At 43.9% G+C, this 19,739-nt stretch overlaps 1 protein-coding gene across 5 annotated transcripts in view; it reads right to left on the bottom strand.

Moving 5' to 3' along the window:
* Positions 1 to 6,687: 6,687 nt before the first annotated feature.
* Positions 6,688 to 19,739, bottom strand: part of lrp4 (low density lipoprotein receptor-related protein 4) — a 437,607-nt gene continuing 424,555 nt past the window's right edge. For 4 of the 5 annotated variants that reach the window (XM_038808284.1, XM_038808286.1, XM_038808285.1 and 1 more), the window contains exon 38: positions 6,688 to 7,119. In XM_038808284.1, the coding sequence (XP_038664212.1) occupies positions 6,784 to 7,119 (336 nt within the window). In that variant the 3' untranslated portion in view covers positions 6,688 to 6,783. Of the gene's footprint in view, positions 7,120 to 19,351; positions 19,418 to 19,739 lie in introns of all 5 variants that reach the window. The other variant, XM_038808288.1, reaches the window with a different exon arrangement.

The following is a 19,739-nucleotide window of genomic DNA, read 5'->3' as shown; positions in this document are numbered from 1 at the left end:
TTGTGGACTTGTTATTAAACGCAGCATCCATAGTAACACACAGCAGCTAGGAATACATCCAGAACAAGAGGATTCTGGAGTAACTCAACAGGTCTGACCCAAAGGGGATATCTAAAATGGCCTAAATTAGACTCAGAGCAATGTAAGCGGGCAATTTGCCTTTTTCATTTCTTTCTATGAATAAGCAATTGTGTTCTGAAAGTTATTGTTTTTTGCGTAGCAAGAAAGAATTAACAATAATTGCTGGTGCAACATGAAGTATAATGCCAGAAGTGTTGATAATTGGAAAAAAAAAGGTTTCCCCTTGTGGGCAACTAAGTATATGAATACTCTCTCTTTGGGTTGGGCATAAATCTTGGAGATAGTTTGAATATCACTGGAGCTCTTGAGGCTGATGGTGTAGGGAGCTACTTGGTGATAAAATTACTGATTAATTCTGTAAGACTTATCCTGCGATAGAAAAAAATGTTGCATCAAACACATTTTCCTTGGGCGTGGACCGAACCAAATTGGAACACCCCACCAAACTTGTGCAGGACACCCCTGGGCCGGAAGCCCGCTCAGGGAAAAATGCCTGCCTGGCACCCTGGCAGTGCCTATGCCACCTGGACAGTGCCAGGATGGCACCAAGGTGGCACTGCCAAGGTGCCGGTCTGGTAGTGCCACAGTGCCCGGGTGGCAGCAGCAGTGCCAGGGCTCCACCCTGCCCAGAGGGCAAACACTTGGGGGCCTCCGATCCATTGGGAGACCCCCACAAGTGCCTTTCCATCTAGTGCCCGCTTGTGGAGACCAGTGCTGAATGGCACATGCCCAAGGTCTCTGAGGTGAAGAGGTTAGATCCCAACAACTCGGGTAGATTCGGGGAGTGCATATTAGTGACAATAGCTGTCTCACTCTAAAATGCAGATTTGCAAAATTCAGATCCTGCCCACAATGGGCAGGATTTAGATCGTGGTGTCTCGCGAGATTCCATTAGGTATCGCGAGGTGTGGTAAGCCGGGTAGATTCCAGAAGAGGGATCTCCCGGCATCTACCGGCCGCGCTGCCTTTCAAGGACAACATGGTCGTAGATCGTGCCCTTTTTAAAGTATCTGTTGATATAGGTATCAAGAGTTCGGATTGAGTGTTAATGGCCGGGGGGAGGGGGGGGGGGGGGGGGGGGGGGGGGGGGGGGGGGGGGGGGGGGGGGGGCGCAAAACACAGCAACCTCCAAGAACTGAGTTCAAATCAATAGAATTAAAGTTTCTCTATTGAACCTTAAATGAAAATATTTGGGGACAGTGTCACCACAGTTCCTTGTGGGCAATAATCCGCAGTACAAAACTGTCTACATGCAGAATCACAATAGACAATCTAATTTAGGAAGTCATGATTTGGATAGTTTAAGAAATCAAAATAACGGGGCACATATCGGAGGTTTGATTTGAAGCACATTGTCAGAGACAAAATTAGCTTTATGCTGCATCTTATTGATCATGGAATGTTTTACGTGGCCATGGGAGGCAAACAAATAGAAATTTTCCAAGATGGCCATTCTTCCATTCCTCCTCCAGGTACCAGGCCCGAAGAGGACGTTGGCAACCATGGACTCTTATTAGAGGGTTCATAACTATCCTTGGCAAAATACCGCAGTAGTTTCTGTTGGTTCTGCAGTATGGTTGACCAGGAAACCCTTGCACATTCCATGGCCATCAAGTCCAGAAGTGGGACTTGAACCTAGTGCCTCCGGCTCAGAGGTAAGAACGTGGCCACGGCACCACAAGACATTCCACTCTACCATTCAGAAGTTCAGCAAATTACCCAATAATATAAGCACTTGGTGTTCATGGCTACTCATTTATGAAGGCACAGGAAGTAATTGAGGCCGAAACATTGTATGTTTCCCAGAAGCAGTTAGATACAGCACTTAGGGACAAGGGGATCGAAGGATATGGGGGGAAAGCGGGATTCGGCTATTGAGTTAGATGATCAGCCATGATCATAGTCAATGGCGGAGCAAACTCGACGGGCCGAATAGCCTCCACCTGCTACTATTTTCTATTTCAATGTTTCTATGCTTTATTTCATTTTAATTGATTTGCTGCCCCCCCCCCCCCCCCCCCCCCCCCCCCACACCCAACAAGACAACAGTGTAATTGAGTTAGATAGCATTTCCATTTGACCCATGGGTCTATGCTGGTGCTTATGCTCCATATGAACTTCCACCTCACTCCATCTCACCCGTTCGACATATAGAAACAAGATTAACAGAGGTGTTAAAATTAGGATGGGTTATAAAGATTGGTGTATTTAGTTTTTTTTGTAAAGTGTATCTTCGCACCCACAGTTTTTTTTAACCATTGGGGCATAGGGGGGAATTGCTGGAAGGATTATCAACCCCGGTGATTCACCCCTTTCATGGCCAACAAGTCCTGGTGTTGGTGTCAGACCCAAAGTTTCTGGTCCAGAGATAGGGACCTGACCCCTGTGCCCACAAGGTCTCCTTGGTGTATTTAGTAAAAGTTAGGAAAAACTGGAATAAAGACAGGCAGATTTAAAGGAATACTAAATAAATAATTATGTGGAGTTCACAGTTTCAAACATTACACAAATAAGGCAAAGTTTAAAAAACATTCAATTTTAATAATCAATTCATTTTATGTACACACAGATATATAGTTCACACTAAACAATTGTTCTGTAAACACTTCCTATCTGAGCAAAGTTAGCAGTTTCAAGACTGTCTTAAACATTACAGGTTTTAATTTGGGATAATTACAAAGACCCACATTAGTTATGCAGCCTCTCATCAGTAATATATTATAACACAATTGGACGACAAGTGCATAACTCATCTCCAAAATGTAATATGTACGTTTCAGTCTACTTATTCTGCTTTCCCTTCTATTGGATGTAAAATAATATTCAAAACCATTTAAAATCCTTTATGTTTTTATAGTATTTTCTAAATTGATAACGTAGAATACAAGATATTCCTGTGAGTGCAACGGAAGTACCTAGCTTTCTCCACAAAGAAAATAATGCTGTGCTTAGTTAAAACTCTAGGTAATATGTATCATAAAGCCAGTTGTTATCTTTTAAAATCAAATATCTATACTTAATAATCAGTTAATTACCTAGGATTGTGCGATTTATTATCCTAAACTGACCAAATTACCAACTATTGCCACAGTTAGTTCACTACCTGAGTATTTTAACCCATTGAGTACAGAAATTACCTAGTACAGTCTCCCCCTGATAATTTGAAGTCATTTATGCGTTAAATAATTGATGAAAATGACTCAAATTAAGCAATGTAAGTAACACAGCAAATTTGGACCTGATTGCCAAAAAAAACCAGAAGCAGATAATTCGTATTAAGTAACTCTGGATTAAGAGTAAACTTCACACCACACAACAAAACCTTTGTGTTGCTACTGAACAATCTTGAGTCCACAAAGTTCGAAAGTTGAATACTACTAAAGAGGAAGGTGATATACAGCAGAAACAATAATCAAATAAATCTTAAAATATTTTTCATAAACAGTAAAAAAAACCCTCCCATATTGAAATACTATAAAATAATAATAGTGCTCAAAGGGTTAAAAGGCCTGGTGCATTATTTCCTCACAAGGTTAATTGTGTTCATTATACTGGTATTCTGGTCACTGATAATGATAAAAAGGAATATGATAAGCTTTTGAGTCGCTCTTTACTTAACCATGAATAAAATCTAAACCATTTTCAGGTGCATCACAATTTATGTTTTTTTTTACAATTCTGGAGCTTTATCACATATTTACATATTTAAAATCTGTTGTCATAATTACCATAGAAAGTAGCTTTGTTTGATTAATAATCCAGTTATTATATTTAAAAAATGCAAGTTTAAATGTGCAGACAATAACAAACAGTGGCCCTAAGTTGTGGTCTGGTTAAAATAGCACCGTGTCAGACTTTGAGGTTTAAGCAGCAGGCACTCACAAGGTTAAACATTAGTCATTTGGTCAAAAGAAATACATTTCTAAGCAAATAATCCAAACTGTGTGATTTGCAACAAAACACCCTCAAGTCTTGGCTCTATTTCCAGCATTGGCCACTTGTTGGCAAAAAAACTGATCCAATATAATTAGGAAGGAAAGAGAACGAGCAGGAATTATGTCAACAGCAAAGTGTTCCATTACCTGGTGGAAATGGTAAATCTGGCAGTAACTCAATTTCTCATTCAACTTAGTTACTCCAATTGACCATGTACAATGTCCCTTCCTTTTTTGATACTAAGCAACACTGTAAAAGCAGCAATCAAAACAAGAATGCAAACAGCATACAAATGAAGCAGTTGACCTTTCAACGTTTGTTACAAAGACAATGTAACAATGTTAGTGGAATAGAGATGAAAATGTTGTGGAATAGTAATTAATTGTCGGATGTGGTGCTCTTAAAAGTGCCAAGGGAATTAGAGGGGGAAAAATGAATAGCTGAAATGCTGAGGTATAGACGAAATTTGAAGTAAATGGAAACTCTCTCCATTTCAGTTTCTTTATGAAGCCGAGATTCTTCACTGATAAATAAGTCATTATTATCCAAATGCTCAGAAAATAATTACATGGTCATGAAGCTATAATCTATTGATTGGAAAAAAGCACTTTACTTAGGGAGACTGATTTCATGTTGTACGTGTGCAGTTGGATTGGGAATGCCACTCAATTGTCCTTGCTGGAAGTTTAAGGAAGGAAAGATTTTTCTCCTCTTTTATTCAAAGTAACAATAATTTGTAACATGGGTCAAGACACAGCAGACAATTAGACAGCAGCAAAATGCTCAGTGGAAGTTAGATGGTTCCAACGTCCCATTGTCTATTTCACTGCTGTTAACTGAGTTAAGGCCCGTGAAATTTTACCTCCTAACTTTCTGCAAAGTTGTACAAGTGATCACCTGAAGGTGCCCCGGGGCAATCTCACTTTGCAGCGACTAACAGCATTCTACCCTACACTTAAAAGAGGCAAAGATTACAAGGAACTCTGCCAGTGAAAAATATGCCACCGCTATTTTCACAAAACAAATGTAGAACATGTCTCCTACCTTGCAGAATACAGCTTTGATTTAGTGGACTGTTACACTCTGATGTCTCGGCTGACACACATGATGTTGTACATTTAGGGGATTCCAAGTTGGTCGCTAAACCATTTAATAAAGATTATGATTATTATTTTGAATTACTGACTTCTGTGCAAGTCAATGGATATTCTGGATAAATATAAAGTCACCCTTGTGACGCATATCATTGAAGGGACCTTGTGTAAAGAGCACACTTGACATAGGCAATTCTTCACTGGGTGAGGTTGGGTGGGGGGAATTAGTCACTAATGATAACTCCTTTGAGATTGATTCTTAAATTAAATAACTTTTTTGGGGAATACTCTGTACTTGTACTCCGCTTAGCAATTCCTCCCCCTTCAAAGTCTAAATTCAGTTGCTGAGCATCAAGACTAAATGTAGTAGAAAAGGTAGTAAAATCTCACCTGTGATTAGAACTGAACATGCCTAATTCAGTTGTTTTTGTTTGATACTTCAACTTTTAAAAGGTGATTTGTTTTTCATCCCCCCCACCCCATACCCCCACCCCTTGGTATACTGACCCGAGTTCTTGCCACTCAAGCTCAATGTAAATTCAAATTAGCGACCTCTCACATCAGTCATTTATAATAATGTGGCCTGCTCCCCATTGGTAACTTCACTCCCACTCACCACAAATTGCTGTACGTTGCCACGTCGTAACATAAGATAACACTATCGTACGTCGTCAGGTCTGATACGAAGTGTTGAATTCCGGCCCACAATTGCAACCAAGACATTTGTTTGTATGTTAGATGGTCTTTACTATGATTATAAGTTATTTAATGTAATTAGCTTGCTCAGGCCTAATACCTGGTCTCTTCATCTATAATGTGCATAGTGGTTACAAGCAGGGCTAAGTCTTGTTAATAATCAATGATGGCAGCAACTCAAAGTACAAAATTAGAATCTCAATCATAAATCAGTGCTGAGACAGATAATTAGAGGGCGAATGCAGCTTGCTCTGTAGAATTGTTTGCCAATTTCTTTTAACCCCCATCCCAAGCAACAGGAAAATACAGTGAATCAGGTCACATTTACCACTTCCACTGTGTCTGAATGTCAAAGTGGGGATGAACGGGTGAATTAAAATGTGTCCTTTCAATATTCTCCCTTCTGTACAGAAGTCTTACCTGAGACTACAAGGGGTTTCAGACGGTTCCTTAAGAGAACAAGGTACGAGAGGACTGCGGAGAGCGTGTAAAGTCTTTTCCAGAAAGATTACTTTGCTTCATGTACAGAATTACATCCATCTAAACAGCAGAATCCTTTACAGTAGAAAAGTAAGGCAAAACATGCTGCAGATAACCATCTGTACATTCATGCTTCAACCAAACATATACTTAATGTAAATCTATCTGAGAACAAAAATTGTTAAAATTGTGTATCAGACATTTTGAAAACACTTAAGAGAGTATGATCCCTTGGCTTCTATCCAGTCTTGTTATGCACTGTGTTTTCCAGAGTAACTGGTGACAGCCTGTAGTACCACTCAATTCCCAGTCGAGTTGCGATTGTGTTGATTCTTTTTTTCAAAATAGGAATCTGAACACCCCCCCCCCCCCCCCCCCCCCCCCCCCCCCCTCCCCACACTGTCTGGAGCGTGCCCAGTCACTGTCCGAGGTTGCCGTGGGAACATATTTTAAATAGAACACAGGAGAAAGAAGAAAAGAAGGAAGCTATTTCCGATCAAACCTCACTCTCGGTTGAAGGTTTGCGACTGTGTTTCCAGCCGGTGTCAGGCAAGGGGAGGCCACTTCTCTCCTGCACGCGCGCGTTCACATTGCTGCACTCCGACAGTGGCTCATCCTGCAGCAGCTGTTCTGTCTCTGTGTCACCAAGTGAGTCTGTGCTGCCCTGGATGGACAGGGTCCCTGCCTTCATGCAAGCGTGATCTCGAAGGATTCCTCCTCGCGTGACCTTAATCTGTTTCAAGTCGTCCCAGTACATGTCATCATTCGACAGCAAGCAGATGCCTTCGACAATCTTTATCTTTCCTTTGGTGTAACTATTATCTGTAGCTGTCTGTGAAAAGGAAAGGCAATCAGTTTGAATCGATAGCTGATAGCCTTCTATCCAAAGAATGCATCACAAGCTGGCCACAGCACATTTTAATTCCATGTAAAGCCCCCCCCCCACACACATTTCTACTTACCTTTCACACGTGTATATTATAGTTTCCATTCTAACAAAATAGTCTTTGTGGGGTTCCCCTGGGAGATATACATATTTCACCTCACGTGGCCCAAGCTTCCAGTCGCTTGATATTTTAATTCCCCGTCTCTCTGACCATTCGTAATAATAATAATCGCTTATTGTCACAAGTAGGCTTCAATGAAGTTACTGTGTAAATCCCCTAGTCGCCACATTCCGGCGCCTGTTCGGGGAGGCCGGTACGGGAATTGAACCGTGTTGCTGGCCTGCTTTAAAAGCCAGCGATTTAGCCCAGTGTGCTAAACCAGCCCCTATTCTACCCTCAGCCTCCTACAAGGTTCCATCAAAGCTCCAAATATGCTTGAGGAAGAGCACCATACTTTTAGATTAGGCACTTTACAACCTATCAGACACAACACTGATTTCCAAAACTTTGGATAGGCACTGCCGTTCCCATGTTTCCAGGCAGCTGGTGCTGGTAATGGTTCCGCTGTGGCCATTTGCAGGTCCTCTAGATCCATTGCCGCTCCCTTTTGCCTGACACCATTATCCCCTTCATCATTTAATTAATGCTTTCCCTTTTGTCCTTTGCTCCCCCCTCTCTTCCCTCTTCTCCTGCTCATAAACTGTTTACATCTAAGTTGACTTTGTTTCCAGAGATTTTGCCTGACCTGCTGAGTATTTCTTGCACTTACTAATTTATTTCCCAGCATCTGGAGAATTTTGTTATTGTTGTGGTGCATGTATGTATGTAAATATTTTTGAAACATGATGTCCTGACTTGTTTGTAATTGCTTCCATCTATATTTTGTAACCGCCACCCACCAACTGCATCAGCTGACCTACAACCTTGGATATCAGCTGTGAACCACCATCAAAAATAGAAATCGGGGAAAGTCACCACATCACTGAACTGTGGCAAATCAGCTGGGCCAAGCGACAGGCTAGCAGAAGCACTCAATGCGGATAGTAACACTTCAGTGGATATGTCCTATGGACTCCTGAGGAAAGTATGGGAGAAGGAGAGGGTACCATCAGATTGGAAGGAAGGTTATGTGGTGAAGCGATAATGTTGCTCTCTGTGTCGGGGAAAGTACTGTACCACATCATAGTGGACAGAATTAAAGATATTTTCATTCTTCCCTTAAGAAGACAGCTTAATGGGCAGCACGGTGGCGCAGTGGGTTAGCACTGCTGCCTCACGGCGCCGAGGTCCCAGGTTCGATCCCGGCTCTGGGTCACTGTCCGTGTAGAGTTTGCACATTCTCCCCGTGTCTGCGTGGGTTTCACCCCCACAGCCCAAAGATGTGCAGAGTAGGTGGATTGGACACACTAAATTGCCCTTTAAAAAAAAAAGAAGACAGCTTAAGGGATAACCAGGCAGGATTTTGCCAGGGAATATCTTGTGTGGATCAGTTAGCAGCCCTATGGATTGTAATCGAACAATCATTAGAATGGAACTCTTGATCGACTTCAATTTTATAGGCTACAAGAGGCGTTTGACAGCATTGACCAAATCACTCTGTGGAAGTTGATGAAAATAATTTCCCTGGTGAAGAATACCTGTGATGGAATGAGCTGTCGAGTCTTAAATAAAGGAAGCCTCTCTAGTAAATTCAACACACAAATAGATGTTGGACAAGGCAATTTGACGTCACCATTCCTAGTTTTGCTTACGATTGACTGAATTTTGAGGCAAACAATGGCATACAATAGACCCTCATTGACCAGTTTAGTCTTTGCCGATGACACAACCACAGACAGATGCAAGATCAAGCCCATCACCTGACGCAAATGTTGGATAAAGTTGCCTTTAACATCAATGCAGAGAAAACAAAGATATTGCGAATGAACACGAGGAATAACAACTCCTTTAAGATAAGGAACATCGATCTGGATGAAGCTGGGAGGGAATCTCCGTCCCGCCAGCCTTGTTCTCCGGCTTGGCACGCCACCGCCAGCAATGGGATCCTCCGTTCCAGCAGCGAACCAATGGGATTTCCCATTGTGGCCATCCCACGCCATCGGGAAACTTGCAAGCGTGGGTGCACTGCCGGTGAAGCGGAGGATCCCGTCGATGGTGAATCCCGCTGAACATCTTTTATCTATCTGGGTAGTGTTGTAAGTGCTACCGGTGGGACAGACAAGGATGTAAAGGTCAGAGTTGGGAAGGCTAGAACGGCGTTTGCCACTCTCTCCGACATCTAGAAATCAAATGAGATGTCTAAGGCTACAAAGCTAAAAATTTTCAACTCCAACATAAAGTCTGTTCTCCTAATGGCTCTGAAACCTGGAGGACCATCAAAACAATGTTGACAACAATCCAATCCTTTATCAACAGATGCCTGATAAGGATCCTTAGGAAACACTGGACAAATATCATCAATAATGGCCAGGATTCTGCAATCCTAGTTTGTCCTGCCGCCGATACCAGTGACAATGGAGAATGTGATGCTCAGGTAAAACTCCATTCACTTTTTCTTTATAAACCCAATTCATTTTTTCCAATTAAGGGACAATTTAGCGTGGCCAATCCACCTACCCTGCACATCTTTGGGTTGTGGGGGCGAAACTCACGCAAACACAGGAAGAATGTGCAACAGTGACCCACAGCCAGGATTGAACCTGGGACCTCGGCGCCGTGAGGCAGCAGGGCTAACCCACTGCGCCACCGTGCTGCCCTAAAATCCTATTCGCTGCAGCCGGATCTTAGAATCCCAGCTGCGGACAAGGTCAGAGAATTATGGCCAATATTCGGCTGTGGGAGGAGACAGTACAAGACAAAATGGTCCTCCAAATCAAAAGGCGAAAATGGAATTGGATAGGCTGTACTTTGAGGAGGCTGGGAAGAACATTACATGGCAAGCTCTCACATAGAACCCCCAAGGAAAGAGAAAGCAAGGCAGGCCAAGAAACACATGAAGGTGGGATACTGGAGACAAGAGCTGAGGGCTATATGTGGCAACAACTGGAGAGTTTTGCCCAAGGCAGGATTTGATGGAGAGACTTTGTCAGCGAAAAGGCCAAGAAGATATTTTGCAAAACATTATTTGTGTACAGCGACACTAAATTTCTAAAATATAAAAATGGGTGTGTTTGCTGCCAATGCCGTGCATGGACCATTAAATGCTGATTGGCCCAGATAAACACCGGCCATCTTTGTAGGGGGAACTTGTGCATCAGAGTGTATACACAGTCGCCATATTTATAAGGGGCAATGTGTGACATGAACCCAGCTTAATCTGCAAGAACTATGTACCATGCATCAAAATAAAGTGGCTGTCAGTCCTTTGCAAAATTGTTTTTGGTTCTACAACATCAAGAAGCACAAACCCTGCACATTTCTGTGCACACCTAGCCTTTATGAAAATCCCCCCCCCCCCCCCCCCCCCCCCCCCCCCCCCCCCCCCCCCCAGTGTTCTATAACAGGCTTTGGATCCAGGTGAACATTTAAATAAAGTTCCCACCTAAAACAGTGGGGAGAGCGAGACAGCTATTCAAGGCCCATATTAAGATGACCACTTAGATGGCAGCATGGTAGCATTGTGGATAGCACAATCGCTTCACAGCTCCAGGGTCCCAGGTTCGATTCCGGCTTGGGTCACTGTCTGTGCGGAGTCTGCACATCCTCCCCCGTGTGTGCGTGGGTTTCCTCCGGGTGCTCCGTTTTCCTCCCACAGTCCAAAGGTGTGCAGGTTAGGTGGATTGGCCATGATAAATTGCCCTTAGTGTCCAAAATTGCCCCTAGTGTTGGGTGGGGTTGCTGGGTCATGGGGATAGGGTGGAGGTGTTAACCTTGGGTAGGGTGCTCTTTCCAGGAGCCGATGCAGACTCGATGGGCCGAATGGCCTCCTTCTGCACTGTAAATTCTATGTAACTGAGGGTCCCTCGCAGGGTTTCATTTCCCTCATAAGTTTCCTAACTTTAAGTTTCCTATGGATGTTGCTCGGGAACAGACTCCTGCTGCCAAGAAGGCAGATGTGACCCTTTAGGTTCTTCCAACACCACTGGACAGAGCGGTTCTGAAACAGAGTGGCTTAATTGGGAATTTGGAGACAAGGGGGGAAAGGACCAAGAATATAAAATCAATATGTATCACAGAATCATACATTGCAGAAGAGGCCCTTCGGCCCATCAAGTCAGCACCGACACATGAAAGACACCTGACCCGCCTACCCAATCCCATTTGCCAGCATATGGCCCATAGCCTTGAGTGTTATGACATTCCAAGTGCACATCCAGGTTACTGTTTAAAGGATGTGAGGCAACCCCCCTCAGTGCATTCCAGACCGGCAGGGTGGCACCATGGCACCACTCGGACACTGCCAGACTGGGTAGCAGCCAAGGGTAAGATCTTTGGAGGGACTTGCAGTAATAGTTGACTATGTCAAAAGATGCAGAGAAGACGAGAACAACAAGGAGAGATCACGCATCATTATCACAGTCATCGAGTATGTTTTTTATACCTAAGTTTTTAAAAAAATTGTTTTTATTAAAGCTTTTTTCAACCAAAATTTTTACATGGCAAATAATTTTTTTTTTAACAAAACAAGGTAGCTGCTATCATTATACAAAACGAAAATACACATTATTTTAAACAACAGTTCCCCCCACCTCTCAAACCCCAGCAAGGACCCTCTCAAGGCAAACTTTATCCGCTCTAGGCTGAGAAACCCAGCCATGTCACCAACCCAGGTCTCCACGCTCAGGGGTTTCGAGTCCCTCCACATTAACAAGATCTCTCTCCGGGCTACCAGGGAGGCAAAGGCCAACACTACTCTTTCGCTTCCTGCACTCCCGGATCCTCCGACACCCCAAAGATCGCTATTGTTGGACTCGGCTTCACCCGTGTGTCCAAAATCCTTGACATAGCCCTCGCAAAGCCCTGCCAGAATTCTTTAAGCACCGGGCATGCCCAAAACATATGGACATGGTTCATTGGACTCCCTGCATATCTCGTGCACCTGTCCTCCACCCCAAAAAACTTGCTCATTCTCGCCGTCGGCATGTGAGCCCGGTGCACCACCTTAAACTGAATTAAACTGAGCTTGGCACATGATGCGGACGAATTCACCCTGCCCAGGGCATCAGCCACAGGCCCTCCTCGAGCATCTCGCCTAGCTCCTCCTCTCACACTCTCAGGCCGAACGTCTCCTCCAGGGCCTGCACGCTGGGGAAAGTCCCATCTATAAACAGGTCCCCCACCCTTCTAATGCCTGCCCTATACCAGCCTTGAAACCAGCCGTCTATCCTGCCCGGAGCAAATCTATGGTTGTTCCTTATCGGGGTCCAAACTGAGGCCCTCTCCTCCTTCCTGTGCCTTCTCCACTGACCCCATACTATAATCAAATGTATTATAATCAAATGTTTCCTGTTTAGTAAATGTTTTTTTTCTTGTTGCTAAAACTAGTTAGTGGTCCTGTGACTCTGTTGCTCCACATTTTATAAACAAAGAGTAAAAGTTGCGGTCTTTTGAGCTAGGGTTCCATTCTGGGAATCTTCCTATCCAGGGAAAACATCAACTGGGATAGTAACAATGTCCAAAGATCTCTAAAGGAGGCAGGATAGGTGGATAAGGTGGCTGAAGAAGGCATATGGGACATTTGTTAGCTGAAGCATAGACTATAAGAGCAGGAGGTTATGATGGAACTATATAAAACATTAGGCCACAGCTCGAGTATTGTGCGCAGTTCTGGTCATCACACCACAGGAAGGATGTGATTGCACTAAAAAGGCTGCAGAGGAGATTCACCAGGATATTGACTGGGCTGGAATGTTTCAGCTATGAAGAGAGGCTGGATGGGCTGGGGTTGTTTTCTTTAGAGCAGAGACGGCTGAGGGGGGACATGACTGAGGTGTACAACATTATGTGGGACATGATGTGAAGATGCCGGCGTTGGACTGGGGTGGGCACAGTAAAAAGTCTTACAGGCTAAAGTCCAACAGGTTTGTTTGGAATCACTAGCTTTCGGAGCACAGCTCCATCATCAAGCGAGTTATGTGGTACGTGGATAGGGTAGATAGGAAGGAACTTTCCCCCTTAGTAGAGGGGTCAATAAATGGGGGCTGGGGGCATAATTTTAAGGTAATGGGCACGAGACTTAATGGGGATTTGAGGGAAACCTTTTTCACTCAGAGGGTGGTGGGAATCTGGAACTGACTGGCCGAAAGGGTGGTAGAGGCGGGAACTCTCACAACATTTAGGAAGGATTTAGATGAGTGCTTGAAATGCCACCGGATAAAAGGCCACAGATCAAGTGCTGGAAAATGGGATTAAAATAGATAGGTGCTTAATGGCTGACACAGACACGATGGGCTGGAGGGCCTATTGCTGTGCTGTAAAGCTCGATGACCCTATAATAATTCCTTTTGCAAGTTTCTGTTCAGGAATATTCCCTTAACGGAAACGCAAAAATCAAATCCTAGACATGAGGAAAAATAAACACGGAGCCCAGTGCAAACCCGACCTGGTTAATTACAGATTGAAAATCTCGCATACTTAAATGTAGCCTTGGTAACTTAAAATTTTATGGCTACGTATTACTAATTATAGGAGAACGGTTCAAAAATATGGGTTACAGAAGCATGAAAAAGAACTGATATGAAAACCTTTGCACCTCCAATATTAGTAATCTATTCAACAAACCTCCAGTTACTGAACCAATGTCTGTCCTGTCAGATGCTTTTGTCACAGTTTCACCTCAGGCATGAGGCTATGAAAAGAATACTATTATTTGGGATACGCCAGCAGCTGTCAATAAATGAGCCTTTTTTATATCTTCTCAAACATTGGTCCACGTTGATGTATGTGTCGTAAAACCCGAAGACAGTCTGGATGTTTCCATTCCATTTTAATCTTAGGCCTGATCCTCTTGTTTTCTGCTCCACCGTGCTGTTTATATCCCAAGACAAGGATAACTGTTACCAATTACCACTTTCAGTAGCCACACTGACTGGCTCCTCTATGTCTCTTTTAATTTGCTTCTCAAACCTCTGGGGAGGCAGTAGCATCGTGCTATTGTCACTGGACCAGTAATCTCAGGGTAATGTTCAAGGCTCAAATCCCACCACGGCAGAATTCGATTTGAAAAAATCTGCAATTCAAAGTCTAACGATACATGGGAACAGCTACTGGACTCCTCAACGACTCCCCCTCGGACTGATCTGTTCCCTGCAAGAACACTATTCACGACGCCCTATGCTGCTCCCGCTCATGTATTTGCTTTGTTTGGCCCCTTGTTCCGCACTGTAACCAATCACTGTTTGTCGATGTACCATTTGTCAATGTTCTCTGTCGGTTATCCTTTTTTTGTCTACGGCTCAACCTGACCCGATTGGTGGAGCAATTGGAAGGGGGCTTTAAAAGTTGGGACATGCTCCCGCTGTCACTGGCAGGGAGGGTGCAGACCGTGAAAATGACTGTCCTCCTCAGATTTTTGTTTGTCTTTCAGTGCCCCCCGTCATCATCCCTAAGGCCTTTTAAAGTGGGTGAATAGGATCATTACGGGCTTTGTGTGGGCGATTAAGACCCCCATGAGTAAGGAGATCGTTGTTGGAGCGCAGTCGGGGGGGGGGGGGGGGGGGGGGGGGAGGTGGCGTTGCCGGACTTTCGTGACTACTACTGGGCGGCCAATATAGCTATGATTAGGAAGCGGGCGATGGTGGGGGGGGGGGGGGGGGGGGGGGGTCGGTCGGGTCGTGGGAACAGCTGGAGGCGGCGTCATGTAAAGGTACTAGTCTGGGAGCTTTGATAACGGCTCCTTTGCCGTTCTCGCCAACCCGTTACTCCACAAGTCCGGTGGTGGTGGTGACACTGCAGATCTGGGGACAGTGGAGGAGGTACAAGAAGGTGGGGGGAGCGTCAGTCTGTCACCCAATAATCACCAACCGCAGGTTTGTCCCGGGTAGGATGGATGGTGGGTTCCAGAGCTGGCAGAGGGCAGGCGTCAGAAGGATGGGAGATCTGTTCCCAGACGGAAGTTGATAGCGCTAGAGGACAAATTTAATCTGCCGCCAGGAAACGCCTTTAAATATCTGCAAGTACGAGCCTTCCTGAAAAAACAGGTAATGGCCTTTCCGACGCTGCCGCCACTGAAGATACAGGACTGGGTGGTCTCCGGCACCTGGGTGGGGGAGGGGAAGGTATCGGATATCAACCAGGAACTACAGGAGGCGGAGGAAACACTGGTGGTTGAGCTCAAGGGCAAGTGGGAGGAGGAGCTAGGTGAGGAGTTGGAAGCGGATCTGTTGGCAGAGGTCCTGGGCAGGGTTAATTCCTCCTCATCATGTACCAGGCTCAGTTTCATTCAATTTAAGGTGGTCCACCGGGCACACATGACGGCAGCGAGAATGAGGAAGTTTTTTGGGGTAGAAGACAGTTGTATGAGGTGCAAGGGCTGCCCTGCAAACCATATCCACATGTTTTGGGCATGCCCAGAGCTTAGAGACTTCTGGCAAGCATTCGCGAGGGCAATGTCCAAGGTGCTTAACACACGGGTGGTGCCATTTCCAGAGATAGCGATCTTTGGAGTGTCAGAGCACCCGGGAGTTCAGGGGGCGAAAGAGGCTGACGTCTTGGCCTTTGCCTCCCTAGTATTTTATTAATGCGGAGGGACTCGAAGCCCCCGAGTGTAGAGACTTGGGTTACCGACATGGCTGGGTTTCTCAGCCTCGAGAAAATAAAGTTTGCCTTAAGGGGGTCTACGCTAGGGTTCTCTCGGAAGTGGCAGCCGTTCGTTGACTTTCTCGGGGAAAATGAAAATGTCAGCAGCACCCTCAAATGTAGAGGGTGGGGGAGGAGAGTGAGTGCTTCATTGGGATGGTGTGGGAAGACTGGGACCCGTGGGATAATGTCTATTTAATTGTTATTGTATATTCTCTTTTTACACTATGTTAATATTCACTTTAGTTTGTTTTTTTATTATTGTTACTACTATTTTATTGTGAAATATTCTGCAAAACCTTAATAAAAATACAAAAAAACTTTTTTTTTGTCTACTATGTACGTACTGCGTACGTTCCCTTGGCTTCAGAAAAATACTTTGCACTGTACTTCCTTAAATGTGACAATAAATCAAATCAAATCAAATCGAAACCATTGTTGTTAAAAACCCATCTAGCTCACTCACTACAGCTCTTTTGGGGAGGGAATCTGCCATCCTTACCCGGTCTGGCCTACATGTGACTTCAGACCTACATCAAGCCACTCAGTTTAAGGGCAATTAGGAATGGGCAATCAATGCTCCAGCAATGCCCACGTCCCATTGATTAAAAAATGTTTGTATTTTGTTTCCCCAATTCTGTCATTTACTTCCTAACTCTGTCTACCTCAATTTATAATTCTGCCACAGCAGATAACATAACTGGAACTTTGTTTTATTAAAACCTAATTATGTGCTTTGAAAGTTTGCAGACACCTTCCTGTTTGATGCTGATAAAAAGCAATGCAAACTGTATTAACAGCCATGTGAAAATGTTCGTTCAAACTCCCTCTTAAATAAATCGATTTGAATTGAAGCAGAATATCAAAGTTTCTCTGGGTCTCTGTGCTGGCCAGCGACTTCACTAACTGGACATGTTTAAATCTTTGGGAACTCCCTGTTCCTATAATGGGGGGACTGTCCACAGTCCTGAATGTAGCAGATAGAACGATGGCGTTGCAGCACAGTGGTTAGCACTGCTTCCACAGCGCCGGAGACCCGGCTTCAGTTCCGACCTCAGGTTACTGTCTCTGTGGTGTTTGCACCTTTCCTTTGTGTCTGTGTGGGTTTCCTCTGGGTGCTCCGGTTTCCCCTCCACAGTCCAAAGATGTGCAGGTTAGGTGGGGTTATGGGGGATAGGGCGTGGGAGTGGGCCTAGGTAGGGTGTTCTTTCAGAGGGTCAGTGCTGACTCGATGGGCCAAATAGCCTCCTTATCCGAGTGACCTGTAAAGGCAGTTCTCTTGTAATTCCACGATAGATGTGTGAGGATAGGTGTGTGTATATGTTATCCCTGTATAGCTGTGTGCGTGATTCCTGGCTAGGTGTGTGCGTCATTCCTGGCTAGGTGTGTCCATATCTCTGAACGTTATCTGAATGGTAATGGCCGGTGATGTAAGTCAGCCGCACCCCTCAAGTCTTTCACCTTTTGTTCTTTCCCTCCAAAAAGGCACGGAAATAGGCACAATATTTGCAATAATCATAGTAGCAATCAAAAATATACCTCCTTTTTTTTCTTTAAAAGAAAATAAAATTAGAGTACATAATTCTTTTTCCCCTCCCAATAAATGGCCAATCCAATCCACCTACCCTGCACATCTTTAGGTGGTGGGGGTGAGAGCCAGGCAGACACGGGGAGAATGTGCAAACTCCTCACGGACAGTGACCCGGGGCCGGGACCAAACCCTTGTCCTCGGCGCCGTGAGGCAGCACTGCGCCACCGTGTCACCTTATATTTTTCCCTTTAACGAGCCACTTGTTGGGTCGCATGTCCCTGACCTTTGCCGTTCCCTTCCACTTTTCCCTATTTGTACTTTTCCTTCTTTCCGCTATCACTGGGTGTGTGTTTCTCCAATTTCTCATGTTAATAATAACCAATTTTAACATGAGGTCAGGTAGACCGTTCGCTAATATTAGGCTGCAGAGGCAGTTACCTTTTAGCTAGTTGCCCATATCTATCCCTTCACTTGCATTCTGCACATTCTGCTACTCCTACCCAATCTCTGCTTATCTTCCCCTCCTCCGCACAAGTCTATTCATTGAGAACAATAAGCAGTGCATCCCCGCACACACATTACACAACTCTCCGTCTTTTATTTCAGCTGGAATCTAGAGTTGGCACCATTTTCCAGGTTTATTTGACATTCTCAAAAGTAATCCTTTTTCTATTGAGGGCAAGGCCAATTTCTTCAAACTACTCCCCTCAGGGCTTTATGAGGCCTTCTAAGTTAAGCTTCGGAGCATTCAATCGGTATCGTAAAACAGGTACAGCGAAATACACACCCAGTCTAACTTGTTAAGATTAAGTTAGCTATTCAAATCCAAATGTAATTTGCAGTAGAACAAGGCCAGCTAGTGAGCACTTTGATCAAATACTGGCACAGATTTTCATATTTATTGGCAGGAAGGAGCAGAGGTGGGAAACTTTGGCACAATCCCTCGTTCTTACTTCAATTACTCTCGGCTGAAGAACAATCAGGCAGTAAGGTTAATTACATTAAGTTGTTCGCAACAGATTGTCCATTCTAGAACTTAATAATACTTAAGGCTGAGGGGATAAAGATGAAAATACACCTGCTATTTTATTGACAAAACAATGTGACAATACCAAGGAAGTTAACTAATTACTTCTGCTGGTGAATAAAGAAGATATACTAATGTCACCTGTTTACTGTGTACACATATATATTGTTTTCTATATATATTACTGGATGTGTAACAAAATTATGATTCTGTTCTGCAAATAATTTGAACGAGCTTAGGAGAAAATAAACGATAATAGTATAAAACTGCATGCAGAATTTGCCAGGGTTTCATGCCGCAACAAGCAGTTATCCTGTTGTTAAAAAGAGCAAAGAGCAGATTTAAAAGGCCACGAGTTTCAAATTGTTTTGTTACGGAAGCATTCGCATTTTGCAAACTGTAAAAAGGTTGAGCTAATAAAAAATGGATTGGCTATATTCTGGGCCCTCTGAAACTTCCAAAATGTTGTCGACATTATCGAGTGTTTTCCAGGTTGCAGTGTGTCGTGGGCAAAACAGAGAAAACGTGTGCATTCTTATGTGAAGAAACATCATAGCTTTACAAACCTTAGCTTGTAACATTTAATAGCTGTTTGCTAACATTTGAGGACAGAACTAATGCCGGGGAGCAAGCAGGCCATACAAAATATGCACACATTTAGAATTCTCCACTCGATTGCACAGCACCAAGTTTGCCTTCTCCTTTGTTAATATTTCATTAGATCTGTTAAATAGGTCGATTTAAAAAAAAAGACTGTTATTGTCACAGAAAATGTAGCCACCCTTTCCAGATTTGCAAAATACCACAATGCGTTGCGCCAGCCCATGTTAAGTGGATGGACGTTGCTGGGTTATGGGTCTCACACACGCATGCTGACGTGTACCTGAGGTGATGTTTGAAGTAGAAGTCAGAAAATGAAAGGTGAAAGGCTATCAGATGGACCAGAAAGCTGCAGTGGAGTAAAAAGATTTTCAAAATACAACACATCAGTGATTCTGAATCTTCTCTTTAGTAATTGTTAAGTAGTTTTGTGCTTCTGTTATACAATCCCGTACCAGCCTCCCCGAACAGGCGCCGGAATGTGGCGACTAGGGGCTTTTCGCAGTAACTTCATTTGAAGCCTACTTCTGACAACCAATTTTAATTTCATTCATTTCATTCAATATGTTGTTATTTTATATTTACATATATATATATGATATATGTTTCTATATATATATCTATATAAATAAATAAAACAGGACAATTTTTTAGGTACGCTGTTGTAGGAT

Source organism: Scyliorhinus canicula, chromosome 9 (genome assembly GCF_902713615.1).
Source record: "Scyliorhinus canicula chromosome 9, sScyCan1.1, whole genome shotgun sequence".
NCBI classification, from domain to species: Eukaryota; Metazoa; Chordata; class Chondrichthyes; order Carcharhiniformes; family Scyliorhinidae; genus Scyliorhinus; species Scyliorhinus canicula.
The sequence above is the reverse complement of the archived record's forward strand: the minus strand, read 5'-3'. Positions and strand labels throughout refer to the sequence as shown.